Source organism: Coregonus clupeaformis, chromosome 30, assembly GCF_020615455.1.
Source record: "Coregonus clupeaformis isolate EN_2021a chromosome 30, ASM2061545v1, whole genome shotgun sequence".
NCBI classification, from domain to species: domain Eukaryota; kingdom Metazoa; phylum Chordata; class Actinopteri; order Salmoniformes; family Salmonidae; genus Coregonus; species Coregonus clupeaformis.
Genome location: NC_059221.1, coordinates 17,184,609 through 17,203,177, shown reverse-complemented (window position 1 = coordinate 17,203,177; position 18,569 = coordinate 17,184,609). Strand labels below are relative to the sequence as shown.

The following is an 18,569-nucleotide window of genomic DNA, read 5'->3' as shown; positions in this document are numbered from 1 at the left end:
CCAGGATCTCTAGTGGCACAGCTAGCACTGCAATGCAGTGCCTTAGACCACTGCACCACTCGGGAGACCATACAGAGGAATGTCCACTGATTGGTCCACCTCAGCAATCAGCAGACAAACGGATGTCGGACAGGTGGGACACCCCAACGACCACCAATCAGGAACACAAAGGACACCTGTGATTAGGGCAGAAGGAGAGGAAAAACACAAAAACACACACAGGATACCTGTATCCGTAACAGCCAACAAGGGTTTTGCCACCAAGTACTAAATCATGTTTTGCAGAGGGGTCAAATACTTATTTCCCTCATTAAAATGCAAATCAATTTATAACATTTTTTACATGCATTGTTCTGGATTTTGTTGTTGTTATTCTGTCTCTCACTGTTCAAATAAACCTACCATTAAAATTATAGACTGATCATGTCTTTGTCAGTGGGCAAACGTACAAAATCAGCAGGGGATCAAATACTTTTTTCCCTCACTGTATGATTCCTGAGTTCATTAAGCAATTAACATCCCATAATGCTTAAGGTCACGTAGTGGCCCAACATCCTATTAAGCCACTTTATGTAGGTGTTTCTTTATTTAGGCAGTTACCTGTATGTAGCTTACATCTTTTGGTATTCATTGTTGAATAATAAACATATGTGAGACCATGTATCAAGTGTTATGCCCAAGGGTTTTTCAGGTTATTCATACTGTTTGGGTTTGAATTTGACTCATCCATGTTAACTCTCACCAGAAGCCCAAATCTACTAGTGTACTGTCACAATACACTGAAGGGCATTACTCTACCCCAACATGAACCCAACTGTCAAACCACTAATCCTGCCTCTGTCTGCCTTTTCTTATCCCTCAGTAGGGAAACAGGTGGGACTCTCCTCTCAACAGAAAACACTTGCAGCCCATTCCCAGTTCACTCCCGAGGGATTAGCATGAGAGGATAGGGTTGGTTGTCCAGCCCTGAGTTGAGTCTGGCTAGGAGCTGTGAGGAAATGTCAGTTTGCTTGAGAAGGCCGTCTTGAGAAGGGTGAGAGGGAGAGAGGCTGGCCTTGATTCAGTGTCTTGCGAATGTAGAAAGAAACAACACACATTGTAGTGAACCATACATAGGCTACATGTCAGAAGTTCAGCTGTCAGAAGTTAAACATTGTGACAGGCCTTTGGTGATTTCCTAGGTTCAAGTCTTCCACCTCTCTGTAGATTCCTATGAACTTAGAAATGTGACTTGTCATCTTGCTCTTTATTTGTCAGTGGGTAGATTGTAAGAGCTCTTTCGGCAGTTAGATCCTGTCCAAAATGTCCATGTTGCAACCATAGAGTAGATAAATCAGTCTATAGATGTATCTTTGTGGTTGTAACCAACAAGTCTTTACATTGAAATCCACACTTTTAATTCCCCAGTCCTGGACCGCATTCCCCCCAGTAGTGGCATGTGTGTTAGTTACATGCTTATGTCATGGGGTAACATAACAAGCCACATAGTCCCGTATAGTTCAGTTGGTAGAGCATGGCGCTGTCATCAGGGCAAAGGGTGGCTATTTGAAGAATCTCAAATATAAAATATATTTTGATTTGTTTAACACTTTTTTGGTTACTACATGATTCCATATGTGTTTTTTTCATAGTTTTGATGTCTTCACTATTATTCTACAATGTAGAAAATAGTAAAAAATAAAGAAAAACCCTTGAATGAGTAGGTGTGGCCAAACTTTTGACTGGCACTGTATATCATTTGATGCTCTGTACGCGTACTCTACTTTCCTCTACCTACCTCCACACACTCACTCATTCGCTCCGTCTCTTTCTCTCTCCTCTCCTCCCCTAGTTGGTGAAGCTATGCAGTGGAATGATCGAGGCAGGGAAGGCGTATGTCAGCGCCAACAAACTCTTTGTGAACGGGATCCGGGACCTGTCCCAACAATGCAAGAAGGATGAGATGATCTCGGTGAGGTTCAGTTGGATCCGGAATGCCATATTCCAGAATGTCTAATAAGCTGTCTTCTATGTGTTAGGTTATAGCATCATAACCTTGTTATGCTTATTATTATTATTATTATTATTATTATTGTTATTATTATTATTATTATTATTATTATACTGTATTATGCACTTTCACTATTTACTGGATATTAATCATATACATTACAGCACAACACACCTAGGCATTCGGCAGGTAGCCTAGCGGTTAAGGGCGTTGGATCAGTAACTGAAAAGTCGCTGGTTCGAATCCCGAGCCAACTAGGTGAAAAATCTGTCGATGTGACCTTAAGCAAGGCACTTAACCCTCATTTCTCCTGTAAATTGCTCTGGATAAGAGCATCTGCTAAATGACTAAAATTAAAATGTAATAATATCTAAGTCCATCACATAAAATGTATTCCTACAAAGCACAAACTAGCCTTTTGGTACATATTAAAACACACTTGAATGTCTTGGGGCCAAGCTCTGTTTAGTGCTTAGTCTTGGAAGTAGTACTTTCCTGCTCTCTGACTGTGTGCCTGAGTAAGTCTGTGTGTAAGCCTGATTACTCTACTAATGGATTAATCAGTGTCAGTGGAAGGATCAGGCCTGGAGTGGAGGCTCACGACAGTAGACCTACGTCTTGGTCAGGGTTCCAGGACCAGCGTCTCCAGTACTTTCTCCATAAGAGCTGAGTGTATGCCAGAAGTAGTAGACTCGTTGCCGCCAACATTAAGTGGTATTAAAGGCCTGCTAGTGCTTGGCTCTCCAATGGCTTCACCCTCATGTCTAATTCTTGTTAAATGCTGCTCTTATTTGTATTTTCCATAGAAAAAATGAAGAGTCAGGCCTGCAATTATGTTTCCCTCCTCTCTTAGTCTTGTACAATATGGGGGACAAAATCCATCAGTAAAATTGAAAAATGTTAACTTAATTTTACTATTTGTGTATGTAAATAAATAAATGAAATTATACTTGGCATGGCAGCATTAGCGAAGGGAACAGGATCTCTCTGTCTCTAATCTTGTTAAAAGGCTGTAATACAATATTCTGAAGCTATTGTGTCTTGTTTTCCTTGCAGGAGTGCCTGGAAAAGTGCGGGGAGAGCCTCCAGGAAATAGTCAACTACCACATGGTAAGTCTCTCCACCTCTCTCTCTCTCTCTCTCTCTCTCTCTCTCTCTCTCTCTCTCTCTCTCTCTCTCTCTCTCTCTCTCTCTCTCTCTCTCTCTCTCTCTCTCTCTCTCTCTCTCTCTCTCTCTCTCTCTCTCTCTCTCTCTCTCTCTCTCTCTCTCTCTCTCTCTCTCTCTCTCTCTCTCTCTCTCTCTCTCTCTCTCTCTCTCTCTCCTCTCTCTCTTCTCTCTCTCTCTCCCTCCCTCCCCCTCCTTCTCTCTGTTCCCCAAACTGTACCCACATACTCCAATCCCGATACAGTACTGAAAGTCCATAGAGACCAGGTAGCACTGAGCACAATGATACAGTATCATAACATCTTGAAATGCTAACATGGACAGACATTTACAAGGGTCTCCTATTCCCTTTAACACACGCCTGGGGGGTCAGTCTGACCTGTCTTTAAATGATTCAACATGCAGTAACATTTCATTCACAAATCATTCAATGTCTCTCTTTCTCATTGTTCTCTGTTATTTGATGGCTCTGTCCTGACTCTGTATGTGGTCGTGTAACTATGACCATCTGCCAATCAGCACACTGTCACACTGTCTTAAAGGAGACCCCCAGTAGATCAGAGGGCACGAGAGGTTTGGATATGGCATAGCAGCTGTCTTAGACTCCTTTAGTTGCTTTTGTAATGTGTACAGTCTGGAAAATGTGACAGTGGAGAGATGCAGCCAGTTATTTGACGGGAACGCTGTTACTGTGTAATGTTTGATGAAAACCGTTACACAGGTATTACAGTTAAAATACATGTTTCCTTTACTTGGAGATGTTTTGCAGAAGTTATACCTGTTCAGTTGGCTACACGAGAAGCATCAATGCAGTCACCAATTGCAATAACAACTTTGAATAGAGCAACAGAAAAACCACAGCGTTCACTGTATTTTTGGACATCTGGAGGCTAAGGGAGCATCTCCACAGACCTAGCTCAGACTTAGCTCCTGCCTTGAACCAAAAGCCCTGTAATGTATTGCTGTGTTGTTTCACCATCTCCCTCCAAACTCAGACCCCCTGCTCTCTATAGCTTCTTTGAAGTCCATTAGTCTAAACCCTGGTGCATGTTTGATGTTCCTGTTAGAGGAGCGTGAGCTTCACATTCCTTCTGAGGCCAGGAAAAGGGGCACGATAGCAAATCACCATTGCCTTTTCTATCAGAAGAGAGAGACTATATCTAGAGAGAAAGAGCAGTGTTATAAATGGGAGGTTAATGGGTGAGGTCACTGAGGCCAGAGTGGATTAAGAGTGTAGGAGCAACATGGATGGCCCCGTCTGACCCGGTTTTCATCATGCAGGCCAAGGTGCAATGTGAATCAGAGAAGCCAGCAAAACCTGAATCGGTCAGAGGAGCAGTGAAGTGATGAGTAAAACGGATACAGGTCATCACAGTGCTTGTCCGGGGCTACAGCAAAAATGTTTACTGTTGCGGGTCCTCGAGGACTGGAGTTGGGAAACACAGGTTTACTGTAGGTACACCATTCATATCTTCGCTCTTGGCCTTGTGTAACTGGTAAAGCCAGTAGCATTACTGTCTGTCTGGTAGAGACTGGGGGGTGCTGCCCTTCACCTGGGAGAGAGTGTTGGACAGTCTGATGAACACCCAGCTGGGAGCACCCTTCTCCCTCTCAGTCTCCCCTCCCTCCATCCACTCTTAGTCTCTTCTCCTCACCCTGCTCTGCTCCCTCAGTCTCCCCTCCCTGCTCTCCCTCTCCTCCCCTCTCTATCTCCCATCCCTGCTCCCTCTAGTCCACATGAAAGCCAGCTTGCTGTACATTAGCATTACTGCACTCTTAGAATAAAGGGTTATTTGGCTGTACCCATAGGAGAACCCTTTTTGGTTCCATCAAGAAACCCAAAAGAGTTCTACCTGGAACCAAAAAGGGTTCTCCTATGGGGACAGCCGAATAACCCTTTTAGGTTCTAGATAGCATCTTTTGTTCTAAGAGTGTGGGTCTCAGTGGTGCTCTGTGTTGCTTTGATGTCTTGATTGAGGAGGAGCAGACCTAGGACATAGACAGGATTGATGGTGATACAGTATGTATGGTATGAAAGGAATCCGGGGGAATCTCTCTTTGGTCTTTCACATTATTTGACATATGAAAAATGCTTAAAGCTGCAATATGTAACATTTTGGGGCGACCTGACCAAATTCAAATAGAAATGTAGTTATAGATCTGTCATTCTCATTAAAAGCAAGTCTAAGAAGCGCTATATCTGTTCTAATACTGACCAAAAATATAAACGCAGCATGTAAAGTGTTGGTACCATGTTTCATGAGCTGAAATAAAAGTTCCCTGAATGTTCTATATGCACAAAATGCTTATTTATCTCAAATTTTGTGCACAAATTTGTTTACATCCCTGTTAGTGAGCATTTCTGCTTTGCCAAGATAATCTATCCACCTGATAGGTGTGGCATATCAAGAAGCTGATTAAACAGCATGATCATTACACAGGTGTACCTTGTGCTGGGGACAATAAAAGGCCACTAAAATGTGCAGTTTTGTCTCACAAAACACTGCCACAGATGTCTCAAGTTTTGAGGGAGTGTGCAATTGGTGATGACTGCAGGAATGTCCACCAGAGCTTTTGCCAGAGAATGTAATGTTAATTTCTCTACCATAAGCCACCTCCAACGTCGTTTTAGAGAATTTGGCAGTACGTCTAACCGGCCTCACATCCGCAGTCCACATGTAACCATGCCAGCCCAGAACCTCCACATCCGGCTTCTTCACCTGTGGGATCGTCTGAGACCAGCCACCCGGACTGCTGATGAAACTGAGGAGTATTTCTGTCTGTAAGCCCTTTTGTGGGAAAAAAATCATTCTGATTGGCTGGGCCTAGCTCTCCAGTGGGTGGGCCTGGCTCACAAGTGGGTCGGCCTATGCCCACCCATGGCTGCGCCCCTGCCCAGTGATGTGAAATCCATAGATTAGGGCCTAATTCATTTATTTCAATTGACTGATTTCCTAATATGAACTGTACCTCAGTAAAATTGTTGAAATTGTTGCATGTTGCGTTTATATTTTTGTTCAGTATATGTGCGCTATTTCTATACTTCCCGTTCTTATGTTTTAGTTTTTGCATCTTTTACTTTCGGTTTTGTACACAAGGTTCAAACAGCTTCAAATACAATATTTTTGGTTATTGAAAATATATTTCACAGCGGTTTAGATGGTACAATGATTTTCTGCACTGCTTGTTTTGTCACATAAACTAAAGTTAGGCGAACTACTACTTTTAGCAACCGGGAAATAGCGGAGCGATTTCTGCATATTGCACCTTTATAGTAATGATCTTTACACAGATCACCAGTCAAAGTTGCCATGTCCCCCTTCTGATCTGACGATAAGGGCTTTGCAGTTTTTATCATCTGAAGCATCATTGTAAAACTACTGTAGGTTTTCATCTTTTAGCTACATCTTTGGTTTCTTATCGACAAAGGGGCAGCATTTTGGAAGTGGCCTTTGAGTCTCCATGTGTCCATTCATTTCTTGACTCCAGCAGTGTTGCAAGAGATTAATGAATAAGAAATGATGAGGGGTACATCTGCAGCTTATGACATGCCCTTCAACCCCATATGAAGGGGGTGTGTGTGTGTGTACGTGCGTGTGTGTGTGTGTCTGTGTGTGTGGGTGGAGGGGCATGGCAGCTGCCACTGTGGGCACCCCTCCAGACTACTAAAAGACCCATACAAATGGGACCATTGAGTGCCAACTGCCCCTGTCACAGCCAACTCATTGTGCCCTCATAACCCATATTCATAACCCATATTCACAGTCATACCCATATTCATAACCCATATTCACAGTCATACACATGTGGGTAGAGAGACACATACACATGAAGGAGGCACACATGTCTAAAGGGAGCGCCCTGGCACTCTTCTCTCTCCACTTCCTGCTAATTCAGTTACTATGCCAGGCCAGGATAATCACCACAACAGAACAAACAAGCTAGGTTTGCTTGGAAGTAAGACACAAGCAAGCCAAGTAAAGCTCCCTTCTAAGCTCAGACACTAGGCCTGTTTTTTCTTCTCTGAGGGGTTCACAATATATTTCTCTGTCTTTTAGAACAACAAATCATCAAGGAAAACTGGGCCAATTGTTAAATAGTCACTGTTTCATTCAAGCGTGAAAGGTACATTTGAGTTGTTGATTAATTATTAATGTACTTATGTCTCTCGTAACATCCATTCTTTTAGAAATGGGGTGATGGTACCGATGTGGGAGAGGAAAAGAGAGACTAGGGGAGAGACTGGGGGATGTGAGGGCTTATTGCCAAGTCTTAATGTAATAAAACAGTTACTGAACACTATTTATTTACACACAATCCCTGGATTATCAGCGGGGGGTACAGCATCGTGACCATCCAGAGCTGTGGAGCTGGATGCTGTAGACAAAGCATGAGGATGTGATGGGAAGGATTCCCATTCCAATCCCCATCACATTCCCAGTTAGGATCAGCCAGTAGGGATTCTCTGGATACTAGTCCAGGGCAAGGGAATGGGGTTCTGCTACATTTATATTGGATTCTCTACATTAGTAAAATTCTGAAGTGGAATGCAGGATTCCCATCATATTCCAGTTAGGATCAGCCAGTAGGGATTCTCTGGATACTGGTCCAGGGGAGTGGGATTGTGATACATTTAGATTGGATTCTCTACATTAGTAAAATTCTGAAGTGTGATGCCAAGTTCTGGTCTCTTGTTGATGGATGAGAGGACAGAGTGGGATTCTAGCATTCCACCAATAGCATTCCTGCAACCTTTCCATGCAGAGAGTTAGCTGTAATGCAGTTGATTGGTGATGATGACATGAACATGTATTGGGTTGACATCCATACAAGCATTATACTCCTATTTTCACCTCAACATAGTGTGAATTACACATATAAACAGTAGCCTAAATGTAGGGTAATCTTGCTGGGGGGAATGGGGAGTTTCGGGATCTTTTCCCCACGGCATCTTTCCCCCACGCTTTTCCATGGCATTTCCATTGTTTTGGTCGAGTTCCATTGACCTCTTTACCGCATCTATACAGCATTTCACTACAAAATAGATAAAGCCATCTACTATAAGTACAGTTGGGATCGGATTGCTTGGTGCTGAGTGGATTGGTGATATCTAATCTTTTGATTGCATCAAATATCCCCCTGTCCCAACATGCCTATGTAAGTGCAGTTGTGATCCCATTGTCTATACCCTCATTCTAGAGGTCTACTGTCAGGACATACAGGATATGTGTTTCACATTTCCCTGTTATTCTAGTCCATAGAAACTCTATCCACAACCCCTATTTCTGTCTTGAGAGATGGATCAGTGAACCAGCAGGCAGTCTCTCTCTCTCTTTCCGCAAACAGGGAGCACCTGTGGCATCTTGGCCTAATTAAGGCAAGGTATCTCCAGCCGCTCTGCCTCCACACACACAGGCTGCTGTCACCACAAAGCAGCTCAGGAATGCCACAGGCTGCACAAACCAACCCAACCGCTGAGCCGGGCTGGGCTAGGAAACCCCTCAGCACTTGTCTGTCTCCATAACACACACATGTGCACGCACACACACACACACACGCACGCATGCCTGGAGGCATGTTAACTACAAACCTCTCTACTTAAAACTCTGTGGAATACGTTATCCACCACAAACCTCCCCCAACTATACACCAACACGTCAGACGTACGTCCCATAAGGGTATCTAATCTGGCAAGCCCAATTTACTTATACAGTAGTGTTTATTGCCAGGCCCTGTTGATTGCATTTTGGTTGCCCGTGTGTCTGAAATTTCGCACGAGATTTCAATTCTCACTTGCTGTTTTGTGGCTTATTAACTTGGATCAGGCAAAGCAAATCAATCGACCACACACGGTGAGAGGCAGAGAGACGGAGAGAAAGAGAGAGAAAGACATTGCTGTTTAGTGTTTTCCCTCTGCCTCGCCAAGCTCTGCTGATTTACAGTGACAAAAGGTGGTCGGCGTCCGCCTCCCAACAAGCCGCTTCATCTGAGAGCGAGCCCACAAACCTTTAGAAGGGCCAGAAGCATCAAAGGCAGTACATTTACTGGACACAGTGAGGTGTAACCCTTGGATTAGCATATTTATGGCTGATTGGATGAGGCAGACTCTCGTTGTTAATCAAGAGGGGCGCTGGGTCCTGTCATGGTGGGAGAAAGACTACGCTTCCAAAAGGAAGGACTGTTCTGTTGCCCTTCTCTCTCTTATTCTCTCTCTCTCTCCCAGTCTCTCTCTCTTCCTTTCTCTTTCTCTGTCTATCTATGTCTCTCTCTCTCTCTCTCTCTCTCTCTCATGAATTGCCTTATTTGGACCCAGTGAAGTATATAGAGCAATAAAACTAACTGTGAAAATACACAGCTTATACCTTGTTAATTACACCCGTACACACTTTGTAGCATTGTGGTTACAACTTCTGGTCTTAACTTAACAAAATGACATGTTTTAAATGTGCCGTTTTGGCTCATGGTGGTGTTAGGTTTGCCATGCTGACGTATGAAGTCTTAAAGTCTTAATAAGGTCATCTTCTGACGTCATTGTAATTGTATGTTGATATTAGTTTTTTAGTTATTATTTAACTTTTATTTAACTAGGCAAGTCAGTTAAGAACTAATTATTATCTACAATGACGGCCTACCAAAAGGCAAAAGGCCTCCTGCGGGGACGGGGGCTGGGATTAAAAATTAAAATATAGGACAAAACACACATCACGACAAGAGAGACACCACAGCACTACATAAAGAGAGACCTAAGACAACAACATAGCATGGCTGCAACACCTGACAACACAGCATGGCTGCAACACATGACAACACGTCATGGTAGCAACACATGACAACACAGCATGGTAGCAACACATGACAACACAGCATGGTAGCAACACATGACAACACAGCATGGTAGCAACACATGACAACACAGCATGGCAGCAACACATGACAACATAGCATGGCAGGAACACATGACAACACAGCATGGTAGCAACACATGACAACACAGCATGGTAGCAACACATGACAACACGTCATGGTAGCAACACATGACAACACAGCATGGTAGCAACACATGACAACACAGCATGGCAGCAACACATGACAACACGTCATGGTAGCAACACATGACAACACAGCATGGCAGCAACACATGACAACACAGCATGGTAGCAACACCATATGACATGCCTGATACATGCCTGATACACAGGCATGTTCTTTTCCATGTAATAAGATCAGTCAACGTTCTATTCAATGCATGTGCCATAGCTACAGTACTGTATGTGGTTTCTCTTCAATTGTGATGATTATGTAGTATACACTGATAAAAGAGAGAGTCATATAAAATATGCAACCAATCACGCCCACATTGCCTCATGACTTTAGAATGAGTGATAGGCTGTGTCATGAAAACCCCCCAATGCTATCCTACCATGGTTCAGCATGACGGCAACAGGTTTTGGAACCCTGGGGGTTGAAACATATCCAAAAAGAGAGGCTTTGCTTTGGTCAAGCCACTTTACATGGTCTCCCAAAAATCATCCCAAATCTGCCTTCTAATCCGCACACAGGCAGGCTCCCAGCTACCAATCACTCTGTCCCTAAGTTATAGAGAGGATGGGCCACCATCCACCCTACCTCTGATCTAACCCTGCTAATTGCTAAACATCAACATCAAATTCCATTGTTTTATGGACAAAACCAGAGAAGAACAATGTGCTTGATTGCATGTCTTTTCACCATGTACTGTTCTGTAGCTCTGGTGTAGATTCTGTAGCTGCAGTGCCGTCAAATTTGTACCCAAAGCCTCCTCCCCTCCCTCTCGCTCACTTCCACCCTCCCTCTCTGCCCCAATGACCTATTTTACTGCAGCCGCAGTGTGGCAGAAGCAATCAATGTGAATGTCCTCAGAAGAAGAGAGGAAAGGGGGGGGGTTTGAATGAAGGAGAGGTTTTGTGGTGTGTGTGTGTTCATGTCTGAGTGTGTTTGTGCGCACATTAATGTTATTCATCTCACAATATTTGTATGCATGAAAAGGGTCATCTCAATTTTGTCTTACTGTATTTGCAATTTTGTATTGAATAAAATATAATTAAAGTGTTATAAATGCAGTCCTTTATCGCCCCCTGTTGGTTGAGATCATATTTTATTAAAGGACAATCAACAGCACTGCAAAATCAGAAACCTCTCAGTATCCACATTTGTGGGCACAAAATAAGTTACATACATGCTCAAAACATCTCACTCCACACTCCTAATCAACACATGTTAATGGGAAACTCATTTTGTGTTTCAGATTCTGTTTGATCAAGCCCAGAGATCTGTGAAGCAGCAGTTACACACCTTTGTGAAAGAGTAAGTTTAAGACAGCTTTCTTCCATTGTCTCATACTGTTTCCCCTATATAGCTAGGTAGCTTGAGACCATTTTACACATCCCCACTGCCTCTCCTTGTGTGGACTGGTACCTACCTAGGGGGAAAGAAGCATTTACAGATTTTTGATGTTGGTGCTGTCACGAGTTGCTAAGCCAGAACCCAGAAGCAGACCAGGACAAGGTAAGTTGAAACGAAGGTGAGTGTTTATTTACAAATTCAAGAGTGATGCTGAATAATCCAGGGAACAGAGCGGGCGGCGTTGATTAGTTGTTGGGGGTGCAGTGGTTGATCCCATCCTGGGTCGGCAGCCGCCGACCACCAGGCAGAGGTTGGATGAAGGTTCCGGACGGGTGACTGCAGATGGAACAAAACGGGGGTAAGTAAGCAACAAACCAACAAGGTGCAAAAACAACAAAACTAACGCTAGGCTCTAAGACTGATACTCTGGTAAACCTACTGTTCATGGCTAACGATCCGGCAGGGAATGGATGTTAGGCCAGAGCCTAAGAAGGGTGATGATCAGGACCAGGTGTGCAGATTGCTGATGGGATGCAGGTGCGGAAATCAAGAGAGCTCCCCGGAGCGTTCCAGAACCCTCGGGAAACTGGAGATCACGAACATAAAAACTAGTCCACAGACAGGACCCGACTCAGACTGCCGGGATCGTTACAGTACCCCCCTCCGACGAACGCCACCGGGCGGACTCCCCGGAGCGCCAGGATGGAGGCGGTAGAAGTCACTGATGAGGTCAGCATCTAGGACCTGTCGCCGCGGAATCCAACTCCTCTCTTCAGGACCATACCCCTCCCAGTCCACGAGATACTGGAAACCCCGGCCCCGCCGTCTGGAATCCATGATGCGACGCACCGTGTAGGCAGGACCACCTCCGATCATCCGAGGAGGAGGAGGAGGAGGCGGAGGAGGCAACAGAGGACTGAGGAAAACAGGCTTGAGGCAGGAGACATGAAAGGTGGGATGGACTCTGAGCGTCCTCGGGAGTTTGAGTCGAACTGCCACCGGATTGATCACCTTCTCCACCACAAACGGACCAATGAACTTCGGTAACAACTTCCTAGACTCAGTCCGTAAAGGAAGATCCCGTGTGGCCAACCAGACCCTATCTCCGATGGTGTAGGTGGGAGCGGGGATCCGGCGACGATTCGCCTGGAGCTGATACCGGTCCGAAACTCTAAGGAGTGCTTTTTCTGGCCCGATGCCAGGTCCGGTGGCAACGACGAATATGGACCTGAACAGAAGGCACTGAGAGCTCCTTCTCCTGAGAAGGGAACAAGGGAGGTTGGTAGCCATACAGGCACTGGAAGGGAGACATCCCAGTGGCAGATGTAGGGAGAGTATTGTGGGCATACTCAACCCAAGGCAACTGAGAGACCCAGGAGGTGGGGTTGGAAGAGGCCAGGCAGCGTAGCGTGGATTCCATCTTCTGGTTGGCTCTCGCCGCCTGACCATTAGATTGGGGGTGAAAACCAGATGTGAGACTGACTGTAGCTCCAATGGCCAAACAGAAGGACTTCCAGACAGCAGAGGTAAACTGAGGGCCACGGTCGGAAACGATATCACTGGGCAACCCGTGGACCCTGAAAACCTCCCCTAACCAGGATCTCGGACGTCTCCGAGGCAGAGGGAAGCTTGGCAATTGGCACAAAGTGGGCGAACTTGCTGAATCTGTCCACGATAGTCAGAACGACCGTGTTCCCCTCAGAAGCGGGCAACCCAGTGACAAAGTCCAGGGCCAGATGCGACCATGGTCGCCGGGGAATAGGAAGGGGGTGAAGTAGTCCAGAGCTGGGCCGATTGGTACTCTTATTCTGCGCACACACTGGACAGGCAGCAACATAACCCCGAGTATCCTCGGCCATGGCAGGCCACCAAAAACGTCTGCGAAGAAACGCCATTGTCCGAGCCACGCCAGGGTGACAAGCCATCTTGCTGGCGTGGGACCATTTGAGGACCGCTCTAACCTTCTCCTGGTCCATCCTAATCTCTCCCCTGGAGATGATGTACCCGAGAAAGGATGTCGTGTGGGCGTGAAACTCGCACTTCTCGGCCTTCACGAACAGGCGATTCTCCAACAATCGCTGCAGAACCTGCCGGACATGCTGGACGTGGTCGGAAGGTTCCTTCGAGAAGATCAGAATGTCATCCAGGTAAACAAACACAAAGAGACCGATCATATCTCTCAGGACGTCGTTCACCATACTCTGGAATACCGCTGGAGCATTGGTCAGTCCAAACGGCATCACCTGATACTCAAGTGACCCATCGGTGTATTGAAACCCGTCAACCACTCGTCCCCCTCTCTGATCCGGACCATGTGATACGCATTGCGTAGGTCTAGCTTGGTGAACACCGTAGCACCCTGTAAGGAGTCGAAGGCAGAACTCATCAAGGGCAGGGGATACTTGTTCTTGACCGTGATGTCATTCAACCCCCGATAATCAATACACGGTCGAAGAGAGCCATCCTTCTTACCCACAAAGAAGAATCCTGCCCCCCAGGGGTGATGACGAGGGACGAACGAGACCAGCAGCTAGGGACTCCTTGATGTAGGTCTCCAAAGCCTCACGTTCAGGTCGGGAGATACTGTATAACCTTCCCTTGGGGTAGACAGCTCCAGGGAACAGGTTGATGGCACAATCATATGGTCGGTGGGGAGGGAGTGACAGAGCCTTCTGCTTACTGAAAACTTCCCCCAAATCGTGATATGTCTCGGGAACCAGGGACAAATCTGGGGGTTTAGCCTCAATCACCTGACTGGGAACCGAATGGGGGCAGGCAGTCTTGAGACAGTTAGCATGACAATCAAGGCTCCAACTCGTTACCTTGCCCGTCACCCAATCGAACGTGGGATTGTGTTCCTTCAGCCAGGGGTATCCAAGGACCAGAGGAACATGGGAAGACGGCAGAATGAAGAATGAAATCATCTCAGAATGATTCCCCGACAACCGCATCTTAACCGGTTCAGTCCTCATCGTGATACGTGCCAGACTACTGCCGTCCAGAGTGGTAGCTTCAATGGCTTCCGGCAATTGCTCCTTGGAAAGCCCCAGCTGTTCCACCAACTCGGCATCTAGAAAGCTTCCATCGGCACCTGAATCGATAAAAGCGTTAATCGCTAAGCTCTGATTCCTGTTCATAAGGGTAGCCGGGAAACGGGGTCTGACAGAGGTATTGAGAGGTCGAAACTGGCTCGCTAAAAGTCCTCCCAACTTTAGCGAGCCGCGCAGTTTGACGACCCGACTGGAACCTGAGAAGCTGATCGGTTGGACGGAACCCATTGCTTCTCCCTCCTTCGCTCTCGGACTCGATTATCCACCCGAATAGACAAGGCTACCAAGCTGTCCAGGTCACTAGGCTCGGATAGGAGATCAACTCATCCTTGAGCTGCTCCGACAGACCCTGGTAAAAGGCCGCTTGCAGAGCCTCCTCATTCCACCCACTCTCCACAGCCAACGCCTTGAACTCGATCACGAAGTCGGCCACGCTGCGAGTTCCTTGGCGAAGCGAAAACAGGCGCCTAGCTGCGTCCCTCCCTCGGACGGAATGGTCGAAGAGCTTCCTCATCTCGGCCGTGAACCCCTGGTATGAAGCCATGCAGGGATCCTGTCGTTCCCAAACGGCTGAAGCCCACTCCAGCGCTCGACCACGCAGCAACTCAATCACAAAGGCTATCCTAGCCTTGTCTGTGGCATAAGAGTAGGGCTGTAGATCGAACACTAATCCACACTGCATAAGGAAGGAACGGCATCTTCCCAGCTCCCCCTCATATTTATCCGGCGTCGGAACCTTGGGCTCACGGATGGACACAGCTTCAGAAGCGGCAGGCGAGATGGGTGAAACCGGTAGTGGATCCTCCACCGGACACTTGCGTTGGTTCTGGACCTCCGTCAGACCGGTAGAAAGGTTCCGAACTGACAACGCGATCTCCTGTAGTACCGTGCTATGATGGCCCAACATCTTCTCCTGCTGGGTAATGGCATGGCGAACAGAGTCCAGGTCCGCTGGGTTCATTACTGGCCGGATCGTTCTGTCACGAGTTGCTAAGCCAGAACCCAGAAGCAGACCAGGACAAGGTAAGTTGAAACGAAGGTGAGTGTTTATTTACAAATTCAAGAGTGATGCTGAATAATCCAGGGAACAGAGCGGGCGGCGTTGATTAGTTGTTGGGGGGTGCAGTGGTTGATCCCATCCTGGGTCGGCAGCCGACCACCAGGCAGAGGTTGGATGAAGGTTCCGGACGGGTGACTGCAGATGGAACAAAACGGGGGTAAGTAAGCAACAAACCAACAAGGTGCAAAAACAACAAAACTAACGCTAGGCTCTAAGACTGATACTCTGGTAAACCTACTGTTCATGGCTAACGATCCGGCAGGGAATGGATGTTAGGCCAGAGCCTAAGAAGGGTGATGATCAGGACCAGGTGTGCAGATTGCTGATGGGATGCAGGTGCGGAAATCAAGAGAGCTCCCCGGAGCGTTCCAGAACCCTCGGGAAACTGGAGATCACGAACATAAAAACTAGTCCACAGACAGGACCCGACTCAGACTGCCGGGATCGTTACAGGTGCACCACATCAGAGGTGGGAAGCAGACAAACTATCCAGAGGCTCAGGGCCTTTTACCTGGGAAAGGTCAGGGGTCATGACCCTGCCCTTGTTGTTGTCTTAACTACAACCTCCTGGGAAAACCCCTAGTCTGACAGCAGACTGAACCCACAGTTCAGGGATTTATTACCCACTACCAATAGGAAGGTGAACTGGGGTGGATATGGAACATATATCAAACAAACTTAATTCTCCTTGGTGAATCCTCCAACCACAAACAGTATTGCCATTTTCAACCATGTATTCAACATACCAGTCCTTAGTGAATCTGTCAATCATAATATTATACAGTATTGTCATTTTCAACCATGTAGTCCTCTTAAGGCATCAGCATGCTTCAGTTCGGCTGGCGGCTATCTGAAGTCGGCTAGGTGAACCGAACGAGTGTGCTCGCATATACCCTTAAAAGACCTTCGCTTGAAAAACTAGAAAAAAGCGGCAATAGTACTTTTTGTCAATTTTGAGATGCCGTAGCCTCAAAATAGTCATAATTAATCTAAGCTAACTCAAGAAATATGTCATTCATTTGGAAGTTTTTGCCAAGGAGATCTTAGTCGCGCGATTTTACATCTAAGATGTTTGGTGCAGTATATCTCAATGAAAACATTTGCATGAAAACGAGTCGTCTCTCATTGAATGACAATATTCAATGAGAATCCCTACAGTTGACCAATCACGGACGAAGGGGCGTAGACTTCAGCTGGCCTCAAGAAAAATTTCTGTGCCCGAAAACCCTTACCAAAGTCCAAAACTAACAAAAGCGTCACAAAATGTTGTAATAATATATGCACAAACTCTTCCGACTGGGAAGCAAGCCTTTACTCCTGTTATCTGATCAGGTTCAACTAAAGAAATCACATGAAGTGTCTGTTGTTTCTAGGACCCAATTTCAGTGTCCCAAATTTCTCATTCTCAGGGATGTCCGTAAATTCAAGGAGACCAAGAAGCACTTTGACCGTGTGCGTGAGGACATGGAGATTGCCCAGGTGAAGAACGCCCAGGCCCCCAGGAACAAACCTCACGAGGTGGAGGAGGCCACCGGAACACTCAGCATCACCAGGAAGTGCTTCCGACACCTGGCCCTCGACTACGTACTTCAGGTCAGAGATAGAGAACCGTAACCAGGGACAGTGGTGTAAAATACTTTAAAGTACTACTTAAGTCGTTTTTGGGGGTATCTGTGCTTTACTTTACTATTTATATTTTTGACAACTTTTACTTTTACTTCACTACATTCCTAAAGAAAATATTGTACTTTTTACTCCATACATTTTTCCTGACAACCCAAAGTACTTGTTACATTTTGAATACATAGCAGAACAGGAAAATTGTGAAATTCACGCACTTATCAAGAGAACACGTGGTCATCCCTACTGCCTATGTTCTGGTGGACTAACTAAACACAAATTCATCTTTTGTAAATAATGTCTGAGTGTTGGATTGTGCCCCTGGCTATCCGTAAATGTTTTAAACAAGAAAATGGTGCCATCTGCTTTGCTTAATATAAGGAATTTGAAATGATTTATACTTTTACTTTTGATACTTAAGTATATTTGAAACCAAATACTTTCAGACTTTTACTCAAGTAGTATTTTACTGGGTGACTTTAACTTTTACTTGAGTCATTTTATATTAAGGTATCTATACTTTTACTCAAGTATGACAATTGGATACTTTTTCCACCACTGACAACAGTAATTTAGACAGATGAGATGCCTTTGAATTAGAATAGAGTACCAATTGGATTAGTGAATTCACTGGCAGACCCTTAAAGATGGTGGAACAGTAAGTGTGCCCTTTATATGGGCATTGTTCTCAGTTAGGAAATTGTAGTCACACATTGTAGTTCAGCATGGTTTTAGCTCTGCATGCACACGTTGTCTCCTCTCCACTCAGTCTCTAGACAGCAACTCATTTACATCTGTCTCTAGGAACAGAGAACTGATGTGGTGTGATCGCTGTGGCTCCCTCTGTCTGCATTATGCATTGTGTCCCACGGCACTAACGTCCTCTGCTCTAATTTGTAGTGTATATTTGTGTTTGTGTATGTGTGTGTGAGATCCTGTTTGGTTTTAATTGGCTGAAGGCAGAGAAAGTCACGGTTGTGTCTGGAGATGTATTCTAGTGACCTCTCAAATGTAGCGCAAGATCTAATTTAGGTTTGCATCATTCATTAAGATAGCCAATGAGCTAAATTAATGGGTTTTTTTCTTCTAAAATGCCAACATGATGACCATAATTGGTTCATATAAAGGTCATTACAGTATCATATTGATTTAATGTGATTTTGTTCATAACATACAAAAAAGCTGAGAGACAGGCAGGACTGCAGGACACATGCAGTGCAGCACCCTAGTGTCGTAAATGGTAGGTCACTGTTCTGATAACAGTAAAATGTAACTATTGTCCACAAGAGGGAGATGTTTCAAT

General features: G+C 45.5%; 1 protein-coding gene across 3 annotated transcripts in view; it reads left to right on the top strand.

The window, feature by feature from the left end:
- LOC121545760 (arf-GAP with coiled-coil, ANK repeat and PH domain-containing protein 3) overlaps window positions 1-18,569 on the top strand; it is a 111,098-nt gene that overhangs the window by 71,073 nt on the left and 21,456 nt on the right. For all 3 annotated transcript variants that reach the window (XM_041856560.2, XM_041856559.2, XM_041856561.2), the window contains exons 3-6: window positions 1,832-1,951; window positions 3,047-3,100; window positions 11,439-11,497; window positions 17,056-17,239. In XM_041856560.2, coding sequence (XP_041712494.2) covers window positions 1,832-1,951; window positions 3,047-3,100; window positions 11,439-11,497; window positions 17,056-17,239 — 417 coding nt within the window. The remainder of the gene's footprint in view (window positions 1-1,831; window positions 1,952-3,046; window positions 3,101-11,438; window positions 11,498-17,055; window positions 17,240-18,569) is intronic.